This window comes from Podarcis vaucheri, assembly GCF_965113315.1.
Source record: "Podarcis vaucheri genome assembly, chromosome: 3".
Taxonomy (NCBI): domain Eukaryota; kingdom Metazoa; phylum Chordata; class Lepidosauria; order Squamata; family Lacertidae; genus Podarcis; species Podarcis vaucheri.
This window is the reverse complement of record NC_138761.1, coordinates 8,959,659-8,983,829: the sequence shown is the minus strand read 5'-3', so window position 1 is coordinate 8,983,829 and position 24,171 is coordinate 8,959,659. Positions and strand designations below refer to the sequence as shown.

At 45.4% G+C, this 24,171-nt stretch overlaps 1 protein-coding gene and 1 long non-coding RNA gene across 3 annotated transcripts; one reads left to right on the top strand and one right to left on the bottom strand.

Annotated features, from left to right (window-relative positions):
- Nucleotides 1-11,239: 11,239 nt before the first annotated feature.
- Nucleotides 11,240-13,337, top strand: LOC309530030. The gene is made up of 2 exons (XR_014218594.1): nt 11,240-11,993; nt 12,067-13,337. It is a non-coding gene; the product is annotated as an uncharacterized lncRNA (long non-coding RNA).
- A 1,962-nt stretch (nt 13,338-15,299) lies between these two features.
- LOC309529637 (uncharacterized protein) lies at nt 15,300-22,683 on the bottom strand. 2 transcript variants are annotated; one of them, XM_082218057.1, is made up of 4 exons: nt 22,542-22,683; nt 19,171-19,202; nt 15,814-15,955; nt 15,300-15,439 (listed from the first exon to the last, which is right to left on the bottom strand). In XM_082218057.1, the coding sequence occupies exons 1-4, from the start codon at nt 22,655-22,657 to the stop codon at nt 15,397-15,399; spliced, it is 333 nt and encodes a 110-aa protein (XP_082074183.1). In that variant the 5' UTR covers nt 22,658-22,683; the 3' UTR covers nt 15,300-15,396. The 2 variants fall into 2 exon arrangements, 1 of the variants encoding a protein (XP_082074183.1); XR_014218225.1 differs by lacking the exon at nt 19,171-19,202 and having other exon boundaries at nt 15,814-15,982; nt 22,542-22,682.
- Between the last annotated feature and the right edge of the window lie 1,488 nt (nt 22,684-24,171).

The following is a 24,171-nucleotide window of genomic DNA, read 5'->3' as shown; positions in this document are numbered from 1 at the left end:
TAGGTTGGCAGGACTACATACAGACTCAGTAATACACATACACACAGAAACAGACACAGTGGTACCTTGGGTTAAGAACTTAATTCGTTCTGGAGGCCCGTTCTTATCCTGAAACTGTTCTTAACCTGAGGTACCACTTTAGCTAATGGGGCCTCCTGCTGCCGCCACCATGTGATTTCTGCTCTCATCCTGAAGCAAATTTCTTAACCTGAGGTACTATTTCTGGGTTAGCGGAGTCTGTAACCTGAAGTGTCTGTAACCTGAGGTACCACTGTAAATATATATATGCTAGCTGCAGTGAGACGTGCTGGAGATGTGGACACTCAAGGACATATATGAAACAAATTTGGTGGACTTGTCCAATAATTGAAATCTTTAGTTCAGTAGTGGTAAGTGTATTATCGTTAACAGCACCTAACATTTTGTTCCCTCCCTCCCAGTAGAATTGGGAGGGGTGGGGTAGCCAGCATTCATTCACAGCCATTGTAAAGATGATAACATTAAACTGGGCTTTCCATCACATTTTGTCTTGCTATTAGGAGGATATGCAGGAGGGTGATGTCCAGGGGCACTATATCCTAGGGGCCCAGCCCTTTTGGCTTCCCAATAATTTTTTGGGGGGAAGCCTGGTCCCCTACTATGTTCCAAAAAAATCATCAGGCCCTGGCTTTAGTGGCTGGCTCTCCCTCCCTCTGCTGCTGCCATGGAGGGGAAGGAAGGAAGAAGCAGCCTCTGGCTGATGGCAGCAGCAGGAGGAGGAAGAGGAAGAGGAAGAGGAGGCTGACTGCCAGAGGGTAGGAACTGCCAGCCATTGAAGTTGTGCTGCTGCCGCATTTAGCTCTGCCCCCGGCTCCTCCTGATGTCGCAATTAAAGCTTCATTTGGAGATTCTCCTCCACAAAAGAAGCATTCTATTGATGATGGATTCCGTGAGTGGAGGACAAAACAAGTATAAATCAGTCATCCTACTTCAGCCACATCTTCTGCAAAAAAAGAAACATTATTAGTAATGCATTTTACTAATATGGATGGACGGCGGCTAACAGGTTGAAGCTGAATCCTGACAAGACAAACTGTTTTGAGGGGACAGTAGACAGGCAGGTGTGGAGGATTTCCTGGTCCTGAATGGGGCAACTGTGTCCTTGAAGGAGCAGGTGCGCATTCTGGGAGTCATTTTGGACTCACAGCTGTCCATGGAGGCACAGGTCAATTCTGTGTCCAGGGCAGTTGTCTACCAGCTCCATCTGGTACACAGGCTGAGACCCTACCTGCCTGCAGACTCTCTTGCCAGAGTGGTGCATGCTCTGGTTCTGCCTGGACACTGAGGTCCAGCTCCGAGGGCCTTCTGGCAGTTGCCTCACTGCGAGAAGTGAGATTACAGGGAACCAGGCAGAGGGCCTTCTCGGTAGTGGCAGCCATCCTGTGGAACTCCCTCCCACCAGATGTCAAGGAAATAAACAACTATCTGACTCTTAGAAGACATCTGAAGGCAGCCCTGTTTAAGGAAGTTTTTAATGTTTGTTGTTTTATTGTGTTTTTAATATTCTGTTGGGAGCTGCCCAGAGTGGCCGGGGAGGCCTAGCTAGATGTGCAGTAAGAGGTGGGATTAATAACCATTCTCATTTGTTGAGATTGCCCAACAATGTATGAGAAACAGATGTGTTCCATGATTCTTACATGTCACCATCTTAAATATGTATACATTCAGCTGCTTCCTCAATAGTTTTTTATCTGTCTATGCCTATTACGTTCACCATCATGTGAATCCCACCTCTCGTTGGCCGACGCTTCCCACAAAACTCATGTTAGTCTTTCATGCAGATGTCCACAATCTGGCATCCTCCAGATGTTGTTGGATAATATCTCCTATTATCCCAGATTGGCCCTGTTGGATGAGGCTGATGCGGAAACTATAGGAGAATTTTACTCTCCCCACAGCACTGGATATTTGGCAAAATGTTCCCTCTCATTTTGCCATCCACAAATAGCTTGGAGAGCATTGTGGTGGGGCAAAGTTTTGCTCATCCCAAAGATAGATGACGATAGATGATTGCTAGGTTACAGATGACAGATTATATGCATGGCAGATGGCAAACAACAAGTGTCAGGTGCTAAATGATAGTTAAATAGTTAGATATAGGACACAGCTATACAGCTGCAAATAAAATGTTTTAAGTGTGTTGTAAAGTGCATTATACAAATGTGATGGTAGATGGCAATGGTGAGCTATGGCAAATTAAATATATTTTTCAAAACTTTTTTTTTTAAAAAAAAGCATTTTCACAGTGTGTTTTTAAATATGTGTCTAGATTCCACCATAGAGGAAAACTGTGGTGTATCAAGATATGATACTAGTTATTTCTGCTTAACATATCTGCTGAGTTGCTTTCGCTTAACTAGATAGCTTGCAAATTTGTAGTAATGGTTAGCTGATGTTGCTGAAAAACCCCACTGTGGAATTCCCTCACCATGTGGGTACTTTCCCAATTCCAAGGAAATACACTCTTTTAGCCCATAGGTGACACCAGTTCCTCTATGTCCTTAATCTCTGTTCTGGTTTGTGTTACTAAAAATCTATATTTTCAGATCCTGAGTACCTGTGCATTTCTGTCTACAAATAAAAATGTATAAACCATATTCATAATCAGAGATCAAGTAACTATTGCAGAAGGATGCTTATTTTTCTTCCACCTTTACCCTCCTGTAGTACAGCTGGGCAGTACACATGGGTTTGGTTCCAGCTCAATAACTTTTCAACAGGGGGTCAAAGCCATAGAAGGAGAAGAGTTTGGATTTGATATCCCGCTTTATCACTACCCTAAGGAGTCTCAAAGCGGCTAACAATCTCCTTTCCCCTCCTCCCCCACAACAAACACTCTGTGAGGTGAGTGAGGTTAAGAGACTTCAGAGAAGTGTGACTAGCCCAAGGTCACCTAGCAGCTGCATGTGGAGGTGTGGGGAAGCGAACCTGGTTCACCAGATTACGAGTCCACTGCTGTTAACCACTATACTCTCATAGAACAAAAGCTGGCCATGCTGGTAACAGATGACTTCCAACCCCATTTTATTCTTCTGTTATTTAGGTCGGAATGTTTTTAATTTCAATGCATATCTTACCTGCAGAAAACAGAAGCATCTCAGAAAACAGAAGGGTAACCATGAAAAGCCAGTGCAAATGCATTGTTGAAGCTTGATTCAGATGGATCTCAACTTGAATGGCAAGAGAAGTCAACTGAGGGAGAATGTCTTCTTGAAGGCTGAATGCTTGCATATTTATAGGGTTCCTGATATACAGACACGTAATGATCTTTATGCAATGCATGTGATGACAGAAGTAGTGAAAAAAGAGAGATTATTATTTTATACGTTGCATGCTATTACTCAGGAAGACATAATCTTCAAGGAACATAAACTTCCTGACATTACCCCTGATATTTATTCTTAGTTCAGGAACAAAATAATTGTTTTTAGAACTCTCTGTCTATATTTTATTTCCTGCTTTAGGGGCTGAGATACACAACTGCTATCCCTCATGAAGACAAGGCGTACCAAAGCCTTGAGGGAAGCAGTTGAAGAAGGAGCAAAAAGGAGCAAAAAGGGTTTTCTCTTGTGTGTTTGTGTTTCTTTGAGGCTGATTAGCTGTTCTCCCTGTGCAAAGGTCAGAGGGGGCAGGGTTTCTGTTGAGGAAGGTGATTAGCTGTGGGAGGAGCTTATCAGAGCTAGCAGGGAAGCAGTTGAAGAAGGAGCAAAAAGGGTTTTCTCTTGTGTGTTTGTGTTTCTTTGAGGCTGATTAGCTGTTCTCCCTGTGCAAAGGTCAGAGGGGGCAGGGTTTCTGTTGAGGAAGGTGATTAGCTGTGGGAGGAGCTTATCAGAGCTAGCAGGGCAGCGGTGCGCGCCTAGCGGCGCGCGCAGTTTGACCCATCTTTTAGATTTAGGGGAGCAATCTCAAACGTTTGTTGGGGGAGACCTAGGTTTTTTGTGGGGGGAGTTATTTGTCCTGTCTTCACGCTTTTTATGATGGAGGACTGCTGTAGCCACCCCCAACGACACATTCTCCAGATGGAGGGGGAGGGAACAGCTGCTGTCGCCTGCGGTTCCTGCGCAATGTTTGCCATCTTGCCAAAGGTTGCAGGCAGCTTTACCTGCAGCAATTGCATGTTGATTGCCCTCTTAAAAGACAAAGTCCAGCAACTGGAGGAACGTGTAGCTACGCTCCAAAGAATTAGAGAGCTGGAGCTCTTCTTGGAAGCAACAGACCACACCGTCTCCATCAAGGAAGAGACAGGGGACTCCCCTGAGAAGGAGGCTAGTTCACCAACACAGGAGCCAGATATATGGAGAAACGTGACTCAAAGAAGTAGGAGGCCCAGGGTTCGTTCAGATTGTTTAGAATTACACAATCGCTTTGAGGTCCTCTCCCCTAGCATGGAAGACGAAGAGCAGACTCCATTTGAGGATCTCTCCCTCATTTCAGTCGATCAGGTAAATGAAGACGAGCAGCAAAGTCAGTCCTCAGGGAATGTGCAGGCGACCTTGGAACGGACAGCTCATGGAAGAACCCCGACCAAACCTAAGAGGAGGCGTGTAGTGGTGATAGGGGATTCCCTACTGAGGGGAACAGAAGCAGTGATCTGTGGGCCTGACAAGATGTCTCGGGAAGTGTGCTGTCTCCCCGGGGCTAAGATCCAAGATGTAACTGAACGACTGCAAGGAATCATAAAACCCACTGACAAATACCCCTTCCTCTTGGTTCATGTGGGAACCAATGACACTGCAAGCAATAGCCTCCAGAAGATCAAAAGAGACTACGAGGCTCTCGGAAGGAAATTGAAGCAACTAAATGCACAAATTGTCATCTCTCCTCCCAGTTGAACGACGTGGCCCAGGGAGAGAGGGAAAAATAGTGGAAGTGAACAGCTGGCTTCGCAGATGGTGTAAACAGGAACGGTTTGGATTCTTAGATCACGGACTGCAGTTTCTTGAAGATGGACTTCTGGCAAGCGATGGGCTGCACCTCACAACAGTTGGGAGAAATGTTTTTGCCAAAAATCTCAGAAACCTCATCAGGAGGGCTTTAAACTGACTAATGTGGGGGAGGGAGATAGTGCTCCTGAAGGTAGCAGCCTATCAATTGATGAAGATGATCATCCAAATGTCATAGACCAAATGGAGCAAACAGCACGCAGACCTAGTGGTGGGAGGAAAAAATCCTTAAATAAGAGACACGGGGGAATGATTAATGGACTTCAATGTCTGTACACTAATGCACAAAGCATGGGAAATAAACAAGATGAGCTTGAGCTCTTGGTACAGCAAACTAAATATGACATAATAGGCATCACTGAAACCTGGTGGGATAAGTCCCACGATTGGAATGTAACAATGGGGGGATACAATCTATTTCAGAGAAACAGACCAGACAAGAAAGGAGGAGGAGTGGCGTTATATGTCAGGGATGTGTATACCTGTGAAGAGATCCAAGATTTAGAACCTCAAAGCCAAAGTGAGAGCATTTGGGTCAAAATTAAGGGAGAGAAGAATAACAGGGACCTCATTGTGGGAGTTTACTATAGATCCCCAAGCCAAACGGAGGACATAGATGATGCCTTCCTGGAACAGATGGCCAAGCATGCAAAAGGAAGGGAGATAGTAGTAATGGGGGACTTCAATTACCCGGATATTTGTTGGATGTCAAACTCAGCCAAGAGCATAAGGTCAAACAGATTCCTCACTGGCCTTGCAGACAACTTCATTGTCCAGAAAGTGGGAGAAGCAACAAGAGGAACATCCATTTTAGATCTGGTCCTAACCAATGTTGATGACCTGGTTAGTGGGGTAGAAGTGGAAGGATCATTAGGCGCGAGTGATCATGCTCTTCTGAAGTTTACTATACAGCGGAAAGGAGCAGCCAAGCATACTAGGACTCAATTTCTTGACTTTAAGAAAGCCGACTTCATAAAACTTAGGGAAGTGCTGGGTGAGATCCGATGGACAGAAATACTAAACGGAAAGGGAGTTCATGATGGCTGGGAGTTTGTTAAGAGGGAGATACTAAAAGCACAACGTCAGGCAATACGGAAATATGGAAGGTGCCTAAAGAAGCCAGGGTGGCTATCTAAAGAACTTTTAACTGAGTTAAGATTTAAAAAGGATGTGTACAAAAAATGGAAAAGGGGGGAAACCACCAAAGAGGAATTCAAACAAATAGCCAGCACGTGTAGACACAAAGTCAGAAAAGCTAAAGCACAGAATGAACTCAGGCTTGCTAGAGAGGTTAAAAGCAACAAAAAAGGCTTCTACGGGTATGTTCGTAGCAAAAGGAAGAACAAAGAAACAGTGGGGTCACTCAGAGGAGAAGATGGTGAAATGCAAACAGGGGACACAGAAAGGGCTGAACTCCTCAATGCCTTCTTTGCCTCAGTCTTCTCCGATAAGGAAAACAATGCCCGACCTGAAGAATTTGGAGCAAATGATTCAGCAAAGGAAACACAGCCTAGAATAACTAAGGAGATAGTACAAGAATACTTGGCCAGTTTAGATGTATTCAAGTCTCCAGGGCCAGATGAACTGCATCCAAGAGTATTAAAAGAACTGGCAGATGTGATCTCAGAACCACTGGCAGTCATCTTTGAGAATTCCTGGAGAACAGGCGAAATCCCGGCAGACTGGAGGAGGGCAAATGTTGTCCCTATTTTCAAAAAGGGGGAAAGAGAGGACCCAAATAATTACCGTCCAGTCAGTCTGACATCAATAGCAGGGAAGATTCTGGAGCAGATCATTAAGAAAACAGTCTGTGAGCACCTAGAAAGGAATGCTGTGATCACCAATAGTCAGCATGGATTTCTGAAAAATAAGTCATGTCAGACTAACCTGATCTCGTTTTTTGACAGAATTACAAGCCTGGTAGATGAAGGGAACGCAGTGGATGTAGCCTACCTTGATTTCAGCAAGGCATTTGACAAGGTGCCCCATGATATTCTTGTAAAGAAACTGGTAAAATGCGGTCTTGACTATGCTACCACTCAGTGGATTTGTAACTGGCTGACTGACCGAACCCAAAGAGTGCTCATCAATGGTTCCTCTTCATCCTGGAGAAGAGTGACTAGTGGGGTGCCACAGGGTTCTGTCTTGGGCCCGGTCTTATTCAACATCTTTATCAACGACTTGGATGATGGACTCAAGGGCATCCTGATCAAATTTGCAGATGACACCAAACTGAGAGGGGTGGCTAACACCCCAGAGGACAGGATCACACTTCAAAATGACCTTGACAGATTAGAGAACTGGGCCAAAACAAACAAGATGAATTTTAACAGGGAGAAATGTAAAGTATTGCACTTGGGCAAAAAAAATGAGAGGCACAAATACAAGATGGGTGACACCTGGCTTGAGAGCAGTACATGTGAAAAGGATCTAGGAGTCTTGGTTGACCACAAACTTGACATGAGTCAACAGTGTGACGCGGCAGCTAAAAAAGCCAATGCAATTCTGGGCTGCATCAATAGGAGTATAGCATCTAGATCAAGGGAAGTAATAGTACCACTGTATTCTGCTCTGGTCAGACCTCACCTGGAGTACTGTGTCCAGTTCTGGGCACCACAATTCAAGAAGGACACTGACAAACTGGAACGTGTCCAGAGGAGGGCAACCAAAATGGTCAAAGGCCTGGAAACGATGCCTTATGAGGAACGGCTAAGGGAGCTGGGCATGTTTAGCCTGGAGAAGAGGAGGTTAAGGGGTGACATGATAGCCATGTTCAAATATATAAAAGGATGTCACATAGAGGAGGGAGAAAGGTTGTTTTCTGCTGCTCCAGAGAAGCGGACACGGAGCAATGGAACCAAACTACAAGAAAGAAGATTCCACCTAAACATTAGGAAGAACTTCCTGACAGTAAGAGCTGTTCGACAGTGGAATTTGCTGCCAAGGAGTGTGGTGGAGTCTCCTTCTTTGGAGGTCTTTAAGCAGAGGCTTGACAACCATATGTCAGGAGTGCTCTGATGGTGTTTCCTGCTTGGCAGGGGGTTGGACTCGATGGCCCTTGTGGTCTCTTCCAACTCTATGATTCTATGATTCTATGATTCTATGAAAGCAAGGAAATACTGTACAGTCCATTGAGCTGCTGAATGACGGAAGGTTCAGCAGATTGGAAAGCTGATTAACAACTGAGTGGAAAAATATAGTCAAAGAATTGTAGAACTGTAGAGTTGGAAGGGATGCAAGGGTTATTACATCCATCCTCCTGCAATGCAAGAATCACAGTTAGAATTCCTGAGAAATGAGGAAGTATGTTCCACTGTTGAACAGCTCTATCAGAAAGTTCTTCCTAATGTTTAGCTGGAATCTCATTCCTTGTGAATTTGAATTCATTGGTTCTACCCTCTGGAACAGAGGGAAACAAGCCTACTCCATTTCCCATATGACAGCAGTTCAGATATTTGAAGATAGCTACATTTCACCTCTAGAGACGCAGGTGGCGCTGTGGGTTAAATCACAGAGCCTAGGACTTGCCGATCAGAAGGTCGGCGGTTCGAATCCCCGCGACGGGGTGAGCTCCCGTTGCTCAGTCCCTGCTCCTGCCAACCTAGCAGTTTGAAAGCACATCAAAGTGCAAGTAGATAAATAGGTACCGCTCCGACGGGAAGGTAAACAGCATTTCCGTGTGCTGCTCTGGCTCGCCAGAAGTGGCTTAGTCATGCTGGCCACATGACCCGGAAGCTGTACGCTGGCTTCCTCGGCCAATAAAGCGAGATGAGCACCGCAATCCCAGAGTCAGTCACAACTGGACCTAATGGTCAGGAGTCCCTTTACCTTTACCTTTACCTTTACCTTACGTATCACCTCTCAGTCTTCTGACTTTCACTCTAAACATAGCCAACTCCCCCATAAGGCTTGGTTTCCGGGCCCTTGACCATCTTGGTTGATGCCCTCTCTACATGTCCCATTGTGTCAATATCCTTCTTAAACTGTGGTGCCCCAAACTGGACACAGCCAGGGCTTGACTAAGGCAGTATAGAGTTGTAGTAATATTAGGGCTCACCCAGACTTGTGTAGGAAAATGGTTGTTTGTACCTACATGACAAGATGGATGCCAGGATGGAAATTTACTATAGTTTGACCTTTTGATACTGCAGGCTGTGTTAGGCATGATGAGCGCGTGATCGCCTCATGCAAGGAAGGTGATTGGTTCTTATTGTATGGCTTGATAATGGGGTGATCCCCATATATGGTGTTTGTCTTGCATAATGGTTGATACACTGTTGTACTGTTCTTAATAAAAATGTTGGGCTGCAGCTCCAGAGGGGCCTTTTTTCTCTCTCTCTCCTGAAGCTGTTAGACCCTTTACAAAAAAAGCATCCTGGTGTGAGACTGATTTATTTTGTGACGAGCAGGCCCTCGTCAATACTGCCCTCGTCATTTGGTGCCCCGTGTGACTACCCTTGGACTCTACGTTGTTCCTCATCGTTCAGCGCTCGCCACGCGTCTTTCATCCGCTTCGGATCCCGGTGAGCGCTCCCTTTCCTTTGGACTTCGACTGATTTCGGACTTCGCGTCGCTGCGGCCCTCTCAGCGTCCACCACGCCCGGCCAGGGCTTCAGGTACCACTCATCCTCTCCTAGGATCCCGGTGGGTGCTCCCTTTTTTCGCTCCTTTTCATCCTTTGTGGATCCCTGTGATTTTTTTTTCGGTCTATGTACCTTCTGCACCGCTGACTCATTCCCCTTCGGCTCCTCCTGTCCCACCGCTACCTCCACCACCTTCTTCGCTTTCTGCACAGCCCTCTACCACTCCTTTTCAAGAATCTCTCCGTGCCGCTGCTCCGCTGCTGCCTTTTGATTCTGCCACCCCAAATCTTTTTCCTGTGATTGTTCCTGGCGCCCCGGGGGGAGGCCCAGCCCGGCACGAGCAGTTTGATTTGAGATTCATAAAAGAACTTTACTCTTCTGTTCGGGACAATGGCCTACATTCTCCATACACTCTTGGATTGTTTGGCACTCTGTTTCAACAGAATCTGATACCAGAAGATATTAAATTGTTGGCACGTACTGTTATGCAACCTCATCAAATGATTTTGTTTGTACAAGCCTGGCACTGGGCTTGCCAACGTCGCGTCGACGGCATTCGTAATAATCTCAACAATGCTGCTCAGGCCGCCCATCAAGCCGCGATTGCTGCTGCCAGCGCTGCCGCTGCTCCCCTAGCTCCAGTTATGTTAACTCATTCAGATGTTCTCAATGGCTTAACTGGCGAAGGCAATTTTTTTACCATCGCCCAGCAGCTAGCCCTTGATCCCATGTATTGGGAAGCCACTACTGCTGCTGCTCAGGAGGCCCTGTCCGCCGTGCCTGATGAAAAGACCGAGCGTGATGGCCGTTGGGGCAGCGTCCGACAAGGCCCTGCAGAGCCCTATGGACAATTTGTCGATCGTTTGTATAACACCCTCAAGCGGCCAGTTCAGGACGTGGCAGCCCAAGAAGTGATCGTCCGCCAGCTCGCGTTTGATAATGCAAATGAGGACTGTAAGCAAGCGCTGCGCCCTTTGATGACAACACCAAATATTGCCATTGCGGACATGCTTAAAGCCTGCCAATCAGTGGGCACTGAAACACACAAGGCTCGTCTTTTAGCCACTGCTCTATCCTCTACAGTATCCCAGAATCCTGCCAAGGACAAAACTTGTTTTGGTTGCGGAAAAATGGGACATTTTCGTGCGCAGTGCAGATCCACCACGCAGCAACGTCGCCCTAGCACAAAGTGCCCTATTTGTAAGAAGGGTTTCCACTGGGCCAACCAGTGCCGCTCCGCCGCGCCTCAACAAAATCATCAACAACAACAAAACCAGCAGCATCAACAAAACCAGCAGACAGGAATTGGATAAAGAGTCACTTGGACCTGCCCACCTCCACTCTGTCTCCACGGTTTTCTGCTCTAACAACCGTGAACAACCATCTCCGCAGATGTATGGTGGACAGGATCCCTTCTCTTTCCATGGCACAGTTACATTTAATGCGTTGTTTTGCTGTCATGGGAAAGCCCTATACTTTAAAAACTGACAACGGTCCTGCATATATTTCTCAGGCCTTTTCTGATTTTTGTTCTTTGTGGGACATAAGGTTGACTCATGGTATTCCATTCAATTCTACAGGACAAGCAATCGTCGAGCGTGCCCACTTGACTTTTAAGACCCTTCTCAACAAGCAATTGGGAGGCCGCTCAGCTACTGCTTCTGAAATACCTAATATTGTGCATCAAGTGTTGTTTACCTTAAATCATCTGTTGTACCCTCACAATAAGAATTTTACCCCTGCTGAACTTCATTTCAGGAAGGAAGAAGTATTGCAACGCCCTTTAGTGTCTTACAGGTTGCTTCCAGATCCACAGTGGAAGGGTCCAACTTCCTTGATTTCCTGGGGTCGCGGATTCGCTGCCATTGACGTGGACGGAGAAACACGATGGGTTCCAGCTCGGTGCGTTCGACCTTGGCGCTCTTCTGTTGCCTCGTCCTCGCCCAAGGAGACACCAACACCTTGAAACCGTATTTTACACTGTCTGCCAGTGATGACCTCCCACCTGACTTCAATCCACATCGCAGCTGGAGACATCGCCATATTGATGCGCCCTGGACAGAGTCACCTTCCGCAGCTGTTCCAGTGTTTCCTGGCACGTTGAAAGGTCATCTTCGTCCCTACCGCATTGGCACTCCTCCCTCCTGGGAAGTCACCATGACTACCAATCATCCCTCTGTGGACGTTGTGAAGCACCGCTTTCGTCGTGCTGCTCTTTTGCAGAAGACCCAGAGACCTGAACTTTATCATCAGATTTGGACCAACAATACGTATGTTAGGGACATAAATCATTTTGCTTCTATACTTAATCTTTCCGAATGTTGGGTGTGTATGCATATTCCTCCTCAATCAAAAAGATCTGGCATATTATTGCATGGTATTCCTGTAAATGCTTCATATAAGATTAGTAATAATATGAAAGATAATCGTACTAGTTCACCCCCTGTGTTTTTGTCACTTGTAGAAATGGCATCTTATTGTTTTCTTTTCAACCATAATAGTAGTAAGTTTTTAGGTCATTATCCATATTGCAATTGGACCTATGAGTATGTTAATGGATCTTCTTGTTTTCTTAATGTTACCACTATGAGTGGTAGGCCAAAAGTTTTAGTTAATAATGTCACGACCAACATGACTTATGAACAACAGGCTATGTGTAGAGATTTTTATGTTTGGTTTGATTGGATGAAGAGAAGCAGAAAATCTACATGTTTGCTTCAATCTGATTTATGGTTATTTTGTGGTACTAGAGCCTACAAAGATATCCCCTTTGCCTTTTCTGGAACGTGCACTTTAGGAATAGTCATACCCTTGGTCTATAAATTGGACAAGCTCCCAGCGGTTCGTTTGCGTAACAAAAGGGAAGTGCGATCACCTATCTCTCGATATACAGGGACAGCCGTCTCTAGATCTCTCCTGCCCTCTTTAGGTGCAGGCATGAATTACCGTGATTTGCACAAATTGGCTAATTGGACTGAAGCCTTGTTTAATTCTACTATCTTGGCTTTAAAATTAATTAACAAAGAAATGTCAGAAATGAGAGATGTGACTCTTGAAAATCGTTATGCTTTAGATGTAATCCTTGCTTCCAAAGGTGGAGTTTGTGCTTTAATTCATTCCCATTGTTGTATGTATGTATCTGATCAATCGGCCAATATTTCTGCTACTATTGATTATATGGAACAAATGATAACCCACAATCCTTTGAATCCTCCCGAAGGTTTTGATCCATGGGAATGGTTGTCTTCCTGGTTGCCTAATAGAGTATGGTTAAGAAAAAATTTACTAATTGTAATTTTGCTTGTTGCAGGATTCATTGTGTTGTGCTGCTGCATTCAATGCCTACCCTCTTTGTTTGCTCAATGTAGTACATGGTGGTATCGTCCAAGACCTACTACTGGAGTCACAAGAGGAATTTATATTGCAAGATATCAGCGTTTAGGAAATGAAACAAATGATTCTGATTAGGTTTTGTTAAATTTTATTTTTTACTTTTCATAAAACAAATAAGAAAAGAGGGCATGTAGGAAAATGGTTGTTTGTACCTACATGACAAGATGGATGCCAGGATGGAAATTTACTATAGTTTGACCTTTTGATACTGCAGGCTGTGTTAGGCATGATGAGCGCGTGATCGCCTCATGCAAGGAAGGTGATTGGTTCTTATTGTATGGCTTGATAATGGGGTGATCCCCATATATGGTGTTTGTCTTGCATAATGGTTGATACACTGTTGTACTGTTCTTAATAAAAATGTTGGGCTGCAGCTCCAGAGGGGCCTTTTTTCTCTCTCTCTCCTGAAGCTGTTAGACCCTTTACAAAAAAAGCATCCTGGTGTGAGACTGATTTATTTTGTGACGAGCAGGCCCTCGTCAATACTGCCCTCGTCATTTCTCCTGTGCCTAGAAAGCATGTGTCTGAGCAGTTTTGCCCTTGCCCCCTGCTTTCCCCAGGAAAACCCATTCTTCTCACCCCTCTGGGAATGATGTGCACATCTCTATCTCCCTGCCCCTCAGTAATTTTTCACAATTTTTCACAAAATGAATTGTTGCTAGTGGGTGGTAATCCAGAAAAGGCTCCTCCTCTAGCCATTCTCCATCTGAGAAGGGATAGTGTGTGGCAGATGAGGTTATCTATTCATGTTGTTTTGCCTGGGGAAAACAGGGAATGAATAATATTGTAACGAGTAAAGGGAAGTAGTTTTGGGCAGCCTTGACAACCATTGCCAAGGGGGTCAGAATGTAGGGAGAGTGACACTTGGAGGGCAGTTAAGCCAGAAACAGAGGAGATGAGGAACAACTACTGAGAAACTGTTGCTGCTAGTTTTTGGAGGACAGCTGTTAATAAGGTGAGGTGACCATGCTCAGGATTGTGGAGTGGCTGTTGTGGAGTGTGACAAAACAGCTCATACTACATCTGGTGGAAGAAGAAGAAGAAGAAGAAGAGTTTGGATTTTATATACCGCTTTATCACTACCTGAAGGAGTCTCAAAGCGGCTAACAATCTCCTTTTCCCTTCCTCCCCCACAACAAACACTCTGTGAGGTGAGCGGGGCTGAGAGACTTCAGAGAAGTGTGACTAGCCCAAGGTCACCCAGCAGCTGCATGTGGAGGAGCGGGGAAGCGAACCCGGTTCACCAGATTACGAGTCCACCGTTCTTAACCACTACACCATGCTGGCTCACAAGCATGGAAATGAGGCCTTGATCTGACAACTCTGAGACTGTACTATTTTGCTTGCTGAAGTAATACAGGTATTACACAAGACAAGGAAATTCCATGGATAACAATGGGCCTTTGCTCTGAATCGCCTTTGACTAGTCCTTTCACTATTCTCTGCCCTGATTAAGAATATGAGTAACCCTTTCCATGCAGCCATTTTTGCTGCATGCCACAGGTAGGCATGGAGACGACCCATGCAGTCAGCACTCTTATTCCCCTTCCCAGATCACCTTCAGATCAGACACCTGGACAAATAAACACAATTTGCCCAGTTAAAGGGCTTCACACAAGTAAGGTTCCAATTTGGCTTAGGACAGCCTATAATTCAGAATACGTTCTAAATCCAGTTTCAAGATGTGAACGTGCTACGGTTCAAAACAATGTCGGTGACTTCCATTGCTTGGGCCATAATGCAAACATATGGAACATATGGAGAGTGTGTGCACTTAAGACTAGTTTGACTGCCTTTTTTAAAAAGAGGGGTATGTGTCAAAAAGTCACTTCGTTATAAGGAATTGGTACTTGAATTGTTGGGTGATTCATGCTTGGAAATAGTTTGCAATGTTTACAGAACAGTTCCAGTAACATCTGTATAACATCATTTGATCATCTGTTGTGGATTCTCTTGGTTATATGACAGACACGTAACATGCTTAGGTGATCTTAGTTGTTAGGAGTGTCTTTGGTCCAGTTAGCAAATGGCGATTCTTGTTTCTAGACTGTGATAACTTGACCACTGCTGTTATTGTGATGGTAGCTGTTTTCTTGGGGCAACTTTGGGGAAAGGTTTCGGCCCCCCATTAATTGCAAAAATAAGGCCTAAATCAGGGCAACTCTCAATGAGACCACAGAGGGGTTGGAAGTTGTAACCCCCCCAGACATAACGGAATGGCATCAACAACTGGTGGGCCAAAGATTCCTCACCTGTGCATTAGACATTTTTGTTCAAACTGGTTTTCTGGATAAAAGTACGATTTTCTCTACCCACCTCTTTCAAATAAAAAGAGAGAGTGTTTTGCATTAGCACAACTACATTGCATTTATTACTTTGCAAATACTCCATTTAGTTACTTCAGATGGTGAAAAGTCCTTGAGGCAGTCCGGCTGGCCTTAATATATAAGGTGAAGGTTTTCTGGCAAGGAGCTGTCTGGCCTAAAAGTTAGAGGTTTTGACATTCCGAGTTAACATCCACATGTACAATTCACCCATCCCGTTCTAATTTCAAAACTCTCAGTCATGGTGTAGGTATCAGTAATACAAGTAGCAAATTCATTCTCTGATCACTAAGTTGACAAAACAGCAGCACCCCCACACAGGAGATAGGTATCAGCAGGATCCCCACATTTTGCTGAGCAGAAATGTGTTCATAGTTTTCGCATTTGGAAAGCACGATTTAGGTAAGCTCACTTTAAATGTGAACTGAATTAAATTCACCCCCATCCTTAACTCCAGGCAAGAGTATGCGAATCATTCCACGTTCAAATCAATGAATTTTTATTTTATGGGGAGTAAGCCTTCATACTCACCTTTTACAGCAAACACCTTTTGGGATGCAATATCCGAGCGGTATATAACGAAGACTCCAGCACTTCCCAGGGTTGTAGGTGTTCAAATGGCAGACCCCTCCAACAATGTCACATTCGTCTTTACTATTAAATATTTCAAAACCTTTAAACAGGTACACAGGGGTGGAAACTGAGCACAGGTCTTGCATCTGTAAATGCAGTACCAGCTAATCTAACTCTAACATTTGGGATTCCTTAGGTTCCTGTGTAGGAGCTGCTTTTCACTGGTTTCAGACCTGTGGTCGGCTGCAGGCTATTTTGAACTGAGGCATCAGGCATAAGCCTGCATTTTATTAATGTTTGATCAGGACTTGTATATTAAAGAGAGAGCTTAGATTTTCAAAAGTTTCAAGCCAGCAGTTTACAACCTTGGTAATGTTTATTCTCCTAGACAAGGGCCCCGTTGATTGATAGCAGAAAACAATTCTCAAAGTCGTAAAAGCTGGAATTACAGACTGAGTGAGGACACTGACCCTATATGTTACAGAAGATAAAAAAGGCAGAAATAAATAATTAGGAATGAGTAAATAGTAAAATAATGCCAATGTGCCTCCCAGTAAAATGAGCCAGATCTTCTTTCCAAGGTTAAAGACCAAATGGAGAAGCATCTGGCTGGCAGAAAGAAAGCATTTTTTGGGAAGTCTTTTTAAACTGTTTCTTTCTTAAACTGAAGAGAGTTAAAGGGCAATAAATGTTGGGAAGAGCTAATGGGAAAAGCAGCTGGCTGGAGAAGGGGGGGGGGAATGTAAACTGGAGAGGCTTCTTTTAAAGCGGTTTTTTACTGTGTTCCTTTTTACTGAGTTCCTTTTCTACTTTACAAAGGCCTTATTCCTTTTAAAAGGCTACCTATGTTATGTATTAAATATATTGTCTTAAATGTAATGATGCAAAGGATTTAAGAAATGCTAGATTTCATATAGTTGTAAGAGTTAAATTAAGTCAGCCACCAGCCTAGCCCTGCCAGACGGAAAGACGCCATCTGAGCAGTCCTGATATATTAGTTGTCAGACATTTGTTTAGAAACCTTCAAATGAAGGAGATCTTTCAATGTTGATGTGAAACTCAAGATCCTTGACATATGTTTAAGATAAAAATTTAAGATTAACCATTTGTTTTAGAAGGCAATAGGGCAAGGAGGGCAAGAGGTGAGCTGGTAATTAAGATGCCTTGTTGAGACACATGTAAGATATATTACTACTTATTTGTCATTTATAGATGTAACAATATATAGCTCTTTGTGTTCCATATAAGGACAGGAGGATATGGGTGTATCTTCTAGGATTGGTTCTAGCAATCAGCCAATAGGAAATTCAACCAGGCTGATTGGACAGAGGTAGCCACAGGAGGAGCAAAGGGGGCTGGATTAAGGGAATATAAGTGCTGGCCATAATGGCAGGAGGCCAGGCCAGAGCTTGGTAACCATATACCACTGTGCCTCTCATTTATTTGTCTGACAAATAAATAATTATTTTAATTTCTCTATTGCTGCGTTGAATATTTCATTCCAGCTAAGCGTTAACCACAAGCAGGGTGCTACAGAACGAACCTTGTGCTGGCAATATCTTAGCTTCATACTGACAGAGGGACAGATCTAAGTATGACCTAGTCTACCTGCAACAGCTGTTGTGAAAGCTGAGTCTGTTAACAATAATTAAAGCACCCTGAGCACTGAAAAGCACAATACTCAGTAATGTTTATAAGCTGTACAGGCAGAGGGACTCAGAGATCTGTTTCATGGACTGGTTTATCTTCCTTCACTTATTTGTTTGCAGATGCATCAGCCTGGAAAATAACTTCTTGCATGGATCAATAAACCAGTCTTCGCCAACTGCTGGCTGGGTCTAATGGGAATTGTTAGTCCCAAATATTTGGAAGGCAACAGCTTGGGGAGGAAGGCTGACATAAACTAACCTTTCCAATCCTGAAACAAACATTACCTTCAAGCTCTCCTCGGTTCAGAATACAAGAATGCTCTGTCCATTTAACAGACCCGTATGATGTCCCCTGTTGGTACAGCTGAGACATTAGCTTTGAATATAATGATCTTTAGAGCACTCTTGATTCCGCACCCACCAAATCTCTTGAGGATTACAGACAAGGCTTGTGTTAGGGATGCGGATTGTCAGGCAACTACAATGTAGTAATATGCACTCTCTGTGGGGCATGGCTGTAGATGTAGCACCCCCATTCTATCACTTGCTGTGGGTGGGCCCCTCTGCCTGAGCATTAGTGGCAACCTCTTCCCATTTTCCACTCCTCAGAAAAGGCAGAAGAACAAAACAGAAGAACGTTCCCACCCCACCCCCTAAAGCCATTAAAGCAGGTTTGGGAAGAAATCAGGCTTACGGGAACTGCTTTCATTTTTACTAGAACCCCACGATCCACAAACCAGACTCAGATGCCAAGGACACACTGTTAAGAGTTTAAAGATCCTAAGCCAGGGGTTGGCAAGGCTTACTGGGCATGGGCTGGATCACTCCCAAGGAGATCCTCCGTGGGCCGGACCGGCGCAGCGCGATGCCAGAAATCGCGTCTGCGCATGTCCACGGCACCGGAAATTGCTTCTGCACATGCCCAGACTCCGAAAATTGTGACTGTGCAGGCATGATTTTCGGAGTCTGGGCATGTGCAGAAGCGATTTCCAGAGCCGCAGAAGAGAGTTCCTGCGCTGCACTGCGCTAAATTGGCACAGCATGGACTTGCCTAGTGGCCAGCTCGGTTCGGGGGCGGCTCGGGGGCTGGTTAAATGGCCTCCGTGGGCTGCTTCTGGCCCATGGGTCTTAGGTTGCCAACCCCTGTCCTAAGCCCAGAAACCTCATTTCAGCAGAGAGCCGTTTTTGTTGCTGCCATTGTCAAATACTTGGAAGTCATAACTTCTTGCTGGTTTTCATGTTCTTGAGTGTGCTTGATTTAAGCATGAGTGGTTGGTTGGTTGGTCAAAATATTGCACAAGGTGCTTAATAGTTCTGATTGTGTGAATGGATGGTGAGGGTGATACTGTGGAAGTGATTGTGTTAACACTGCATTTTATTTTCATTTGGGAGTTTGTATCATGTTGCCCAGTGTCTATCCCCACCCTCCAATCTTCTCTCTCTCTCTCTCTCTCATTCTCATTATTATGGATATGGATATTATGGATTTATGTATTTGGAACTTTCTGCTTGTAAACAATTTGAAACTGTGTCCAATGTATATTTATGTATTCCAGTTATGCATCTGGATTTGCCTTATAGAAAACTGCTCTCAATCAGACTCCACCCTACGTTCAGTTTTGGATCATTGCCATTCCCACTACATGTATACACAGATTCATTATACCTGGAATGATTTCTACTTCGATGTCGTCTTTTCTAGAAGAAGAAGAAAAAGACAGGGAGAATATAGTGAGACCAGATGGAGACAACAAGAAAAGGGTTGCTTCAGAATTGGAGAGAAGGGTGGCGATGGACCTTATGGAAAATAGATGGCTTTGTCTCCTTTGGGTCTATCTTTTCACCTTCTCCCTAGAAACCCAAAGTGGGAGGCCAGCAGTGCTATGATTTGCCTACTTTCCCAGGTATTTACATTTGATGGGACTTACTTCTTGGTGCCATCAGACATGTGCCAAACCCTAGAGATTAGACCTGATTAGTTACTGACCTTAAAAAAATATGGATTAACTTTTAGACATCCAAGTCATTATCTCATTAACAAATTGGACCAGATTTACTGTACTCTTCTCTTGTGTCTAGCTGCTTCCATTCCGGATTCAGCAGCCCACAGACTAGTTTCTTTGAATTAACCTGATGTATATAATGAAGACTGGAATGATGGAAAACAGCATTCTGGATCTTCTCACTAGGCCACCCCAAACTATGCTTGGACTCCCACTTTCGGTTCCCTGGGTTGGATATATCTCCCCTTTCCCCTGGTATCAAGGACATTTTACTTCCTTCTAAAAAGTTTCCTCTCGTGCCCATTCTGCTTATTTTTACCTTAAGCCAACTTCAGTAAAATCCCCACGGCACAAATTGTTCCCGGGGACATGTTTTGCAATGACAGCCTGGGGACCTGCTGAGATGGAAGAAGATAAGCATAACACACAGCAGGTGTTTCAGGGAAAGGAGGGGTACCCTTATAAACAGGTGGATATTAAGAACACAGACTTGTTAACTCTTTAGAGAGGCCAGCACACAGTGCTGAGAACCTCAGCTGCACAAAACTCATGGAAATAAATGTGAACTGTCACAGAGTACTACCATTACAATGAAGATTCTCATATGCAAAGAGCAAGAAGTGCTGGAAAGCAAAGCAGTTATATTACCAGACCTTCCAAGTGTCCCTATTTTCCAGAGACAGTCCTGGATTTACAGAAGCCATCCCAGTTTCTGATTTGATCCCGGAATGTCCTGCATTTCCTTATGATGTCCCTCTTTTCACTGGATAAATGTTGGAGAGAATGGAGTTACGCTTTCCTCAAGCAGGGGTGGAGGAAGGGGGTGCATTGTGGGTGGTCCATCCTGGGTGTCACAACTGGGGGGGGTGTGACAAAATGCCAGGCGGTACTCACCGCGGGGCCTGCAGCACGCCTGAACATGTCTAGCTTGGGTGTGCACAGGCTCCATGCTGACAAAATGGTCCGCCCACTGCCTCCCCCTCAGCTGTAGGGTGGCTGAGTGGGCAGAGGCAGGCAAACTCCTCAGAGGCCCCATGGAGCATCCTGCCCCAGCTGGCCCTGACCCTGGGTGAAGGCAGTGGCGTAGCGTGGGGGGTGCAGGGGGGCCCGGCCGCACCGGGCGCAACATCTGGGGGGGGGCGCGCTCACAGCTCTCTGCCCCTACCTGGCTCACTCTCTCTCTCTCACTGCAGTGCTGGCTGTGCGAATCCGATCCGAGCCGCTGGGTCGCCGCCCACTGTGGAGGGGGTGGGTGCCAGGCATGCGGTGCGGAGAGAGAGCGAGGGACTATCTGGGGGAGGGACAGTGCAGTGGCCGCCCAGCGCAGCCCTGAGCGCGGGAGAGAACCACACCAGACCAGACCAGGCAGCAGCAAGAAGAAGCTGGCAGCAGCGGCAGGTTAGGGGTTAGGGGGCGCAAATTACTTGCCTTGCCCCGGGTGCTAACAACCCACGCTACGCCACTGGGTGAAGGGCACGTGTACCACCCCAGGCGCCCAATCGGCTTGCTCCGCCGCTGCCCTCAAGCCAAGGAGATAAGTAACTACACAACCTTTAAAAGGCACCTGAAAGCTGTCTGCACAGGGAAGCTTTTAAACATTTAAGGTTTTATTATGTTTTTATATATGTCAGAAGCTGCCCAGAGTGGCTGGGATAATTCAGATGGGTGGTGTGGTAATAATAATAATAATAATAATAATAATAATAATAATAATAATGACATCCCTATTTCCATCAGAGAAAAGTTGGAGGGTATGTATTATATCACTACAGTGGTACCTCGGGTTACATACGCTTCAGGTTACAGACTCCGTTAACCCAGAAATATTACCTCGGGTTAAGAACTTTGCTTCAGGATGAGAACAGAAATCGTGTTCCGGCGGTGCGGCAGCAGCAGGAGGCCCCATTAGCTAAAGTGGTGCTTCAGGTTAAGAACAGTTTCAGGTTAAGAACAGACCTCCAGAACGAATTAAGTTCTTAACCCGAGGTAGCACTGTATTTTATTTCCCTCACTCAGAACATGCTGATTGGATAGCACTTGTAAAACCATGCTCTCTCATTGCAAGCTGCACTTATCAGTTTTGAAGGAGCTGTCCTGTCCCCCTTCTCCTCGTCCTGGTGTACCCTAGGGGGCCTTGAATGATGGTCAGGGGTGCCGTGGGCAACACTGGCCTCTGTCCCTCTTTCCTCTCCTCTGATTCCCTCTAGCATCTCTGCCTCCCAAAGGCTTACACAGCTGGTTGTTGTAGCAGCCCTGGATACAAGCTCCCCAGGTGAATGGCGCCTCTGGAGCTGGTTGCCAGGAGCTGAGGTGGCCTCAGAGTAAGCAACCAAGAGGGCAAGGGAGCACAGCGAGCCAATCTACCAGTCCTTGCTGCTGGGAATGGATAGACAAGTCCCAGGCCCCTGTGGGGTAGTGTGAGGAGGCACCTCTCTTTGGTGTGGGGTGGGTAGAGCTCAGAGACCAGGGGCAGCAGCAGCAGCTGCCCAGAGGACTCCCAAGGAGAGGGGAGAGGAAAGGAGGCTGAGGGAAGCCTCTACAAGGGAGGGTGTTCAAAAAAGGGTGAGAGGCTGCCAGCTCTGCAGGCAACAGGTGACACAACTGGGTTCCTCAGCCCCACAGGGGTGCAGCAGATAGAATGTAGTTGGTCAAGCGAGCCATGGACTCAAAAAGGTTGAAAACCTCTGACTTATACAGTCAGGTTAGAAGCATAGTTTTGATCAGACACATCTCTGCAGGATTTCCCCCTTTACACCTGAATCACCAAGGCACTGCAAATAACTTCAGAAGTCCTTGCTCCAGCTCAGAAGTCCTTGCTCTGGTTTGTACTTTTCTCATCCATGTCTGAGTGCTTTCCTTTTGTTCCCACAGCTTCCCCTGGGAAAACCTGACATTTAATGCTGAATCAAACCAACAGCAATTTAGGTTCCCCACCAATTGCTGAAAGAGTGGGTTTTCAGGGGGAAAGTGTCAAGGCAACATACTAGACTTTTTATTTATATCCCATTTTGTCCCTCCGCCCGCATATTCTCACCTTCGACAACAAGGCCTCCTTCTGTAGCATAGCTGAATAAATGTATCACTTGGATGACATAACTCATTAGCACAATAGCCGTCAGCATCCATACATCGCTTTAGTGCTGGAACCATATAGCCTACAGAAAGGAAACCCTCTATTAAAGGTAGATTTTTGGAGAGGTGCAGAAAATATCCCCAAAGCTACAGATACAAGTTTCATCTTGTGGTCTGTGCACACCCCTAAAAAGTAAGATATGGAATGTTGGGAGCGGAGCCCATTTTCTCTCAACCTGAAGACATGAATAGCATTGGTTTTTTTTTTAAGTCCTCATCAGATTTCTCCCCCAAATAATCCTCAGAGTTGTAGAGCAGTTGCTAAGGGAGAGAGAAAACAATTGTTAGCTTGGTTTACGTCCGTGGAGAATATTTATACCCCTGCCTCTTCCACCGACACACCTTGGAGCCACTGTTTGGTGAACCCTTAACCTTGACAAATGCTCTTCCCAAAGTCCACCTTGAATAGCTCCTCACCAGATGCATCCAGGAGAACCACCGAGACCAGAAATAAACTGATGCAAAAGATCTTCATGTTTGGAAGAAGACAGGTGGGAAGACTCTGCCGCTGGGGAGGATCAGCAAAACTGAGAGATGAGAACTCAGCAAGCCTTTAAAAGCAGGTTGGCACTGCGGTTCTCCATGGGATGTTTGCAACAGTTCACGAAGCTGGCAAAGGTTCTTAAAGAGGGCATTTTTGTACAAAGTGTTCTCTTTATGGCGCTTCTGCATAGATCCAGTCACTTCTCGGCAGATCAAAGGGAAATCTTGTTCCTTCCGGTGGACACGGACTGAAATGTTCCTTAAATGGAATAATCTGAACTGTTTTGCTTCTCTGCACCAACTCCTTATTTGGGTTTCTTCATTTGCAGGTGATGGGAAGGAACCCAATGTGCTGCAGTCCCTCAATCTCATATTTTTAGAGCCCACTTTAAAAGCTGAATGTTCTGATCTCAGTCCCATGTCTCTACAGACCACAGGCGAGCCTTATCTTCAGAAATGTTGGGATGATGGGTCTGAAAGGAACAGGGAATCATGATAGATGCGCATGAAAAGGTGTGTGGCATAGAAAAGCCAGATAGAGATGTTGGGAAACTGCCAGGGAGATAACGTCCATCTGAGCCCCCAAGCCGGAGTTCTGGACGTCCATCGGCCTCCCGTAGTCACGCAGATCCAACAGTTAGGGGCACAAAGCCTTTGGAAATTCCTAGCCACATTCCTAGGCTGGTGCACCCTCTTTCAGCAGAAAGCACAGTCAAAAGCTTGCACCGCAGAAGAGCAGAAGAGCATATTTACAGACTTTATTTAGAACATGAACAGAACAAAAGAAAACACGTCCATTCTCAGTCAGCGTCTCTGACCGTCTGAAATCGAAAGGAAACAACAGCAAGCACAAAAACATCCTGTCAACAGGACATGCGCAGACTCTGTTACTCCCCAAAGCCTGCTCCCTTTTAAGGTGGAACGGAAATATCCTAACAAGAGATATGTTGTTGTCCCTTCTTCTCTCATAAGATTAATCCAGTTAAGGAGATTGTTGTGAGATTCAGGGCTTGGGGGGGGGGGAGAAGAGAGTATTTCCTCAAACAGCA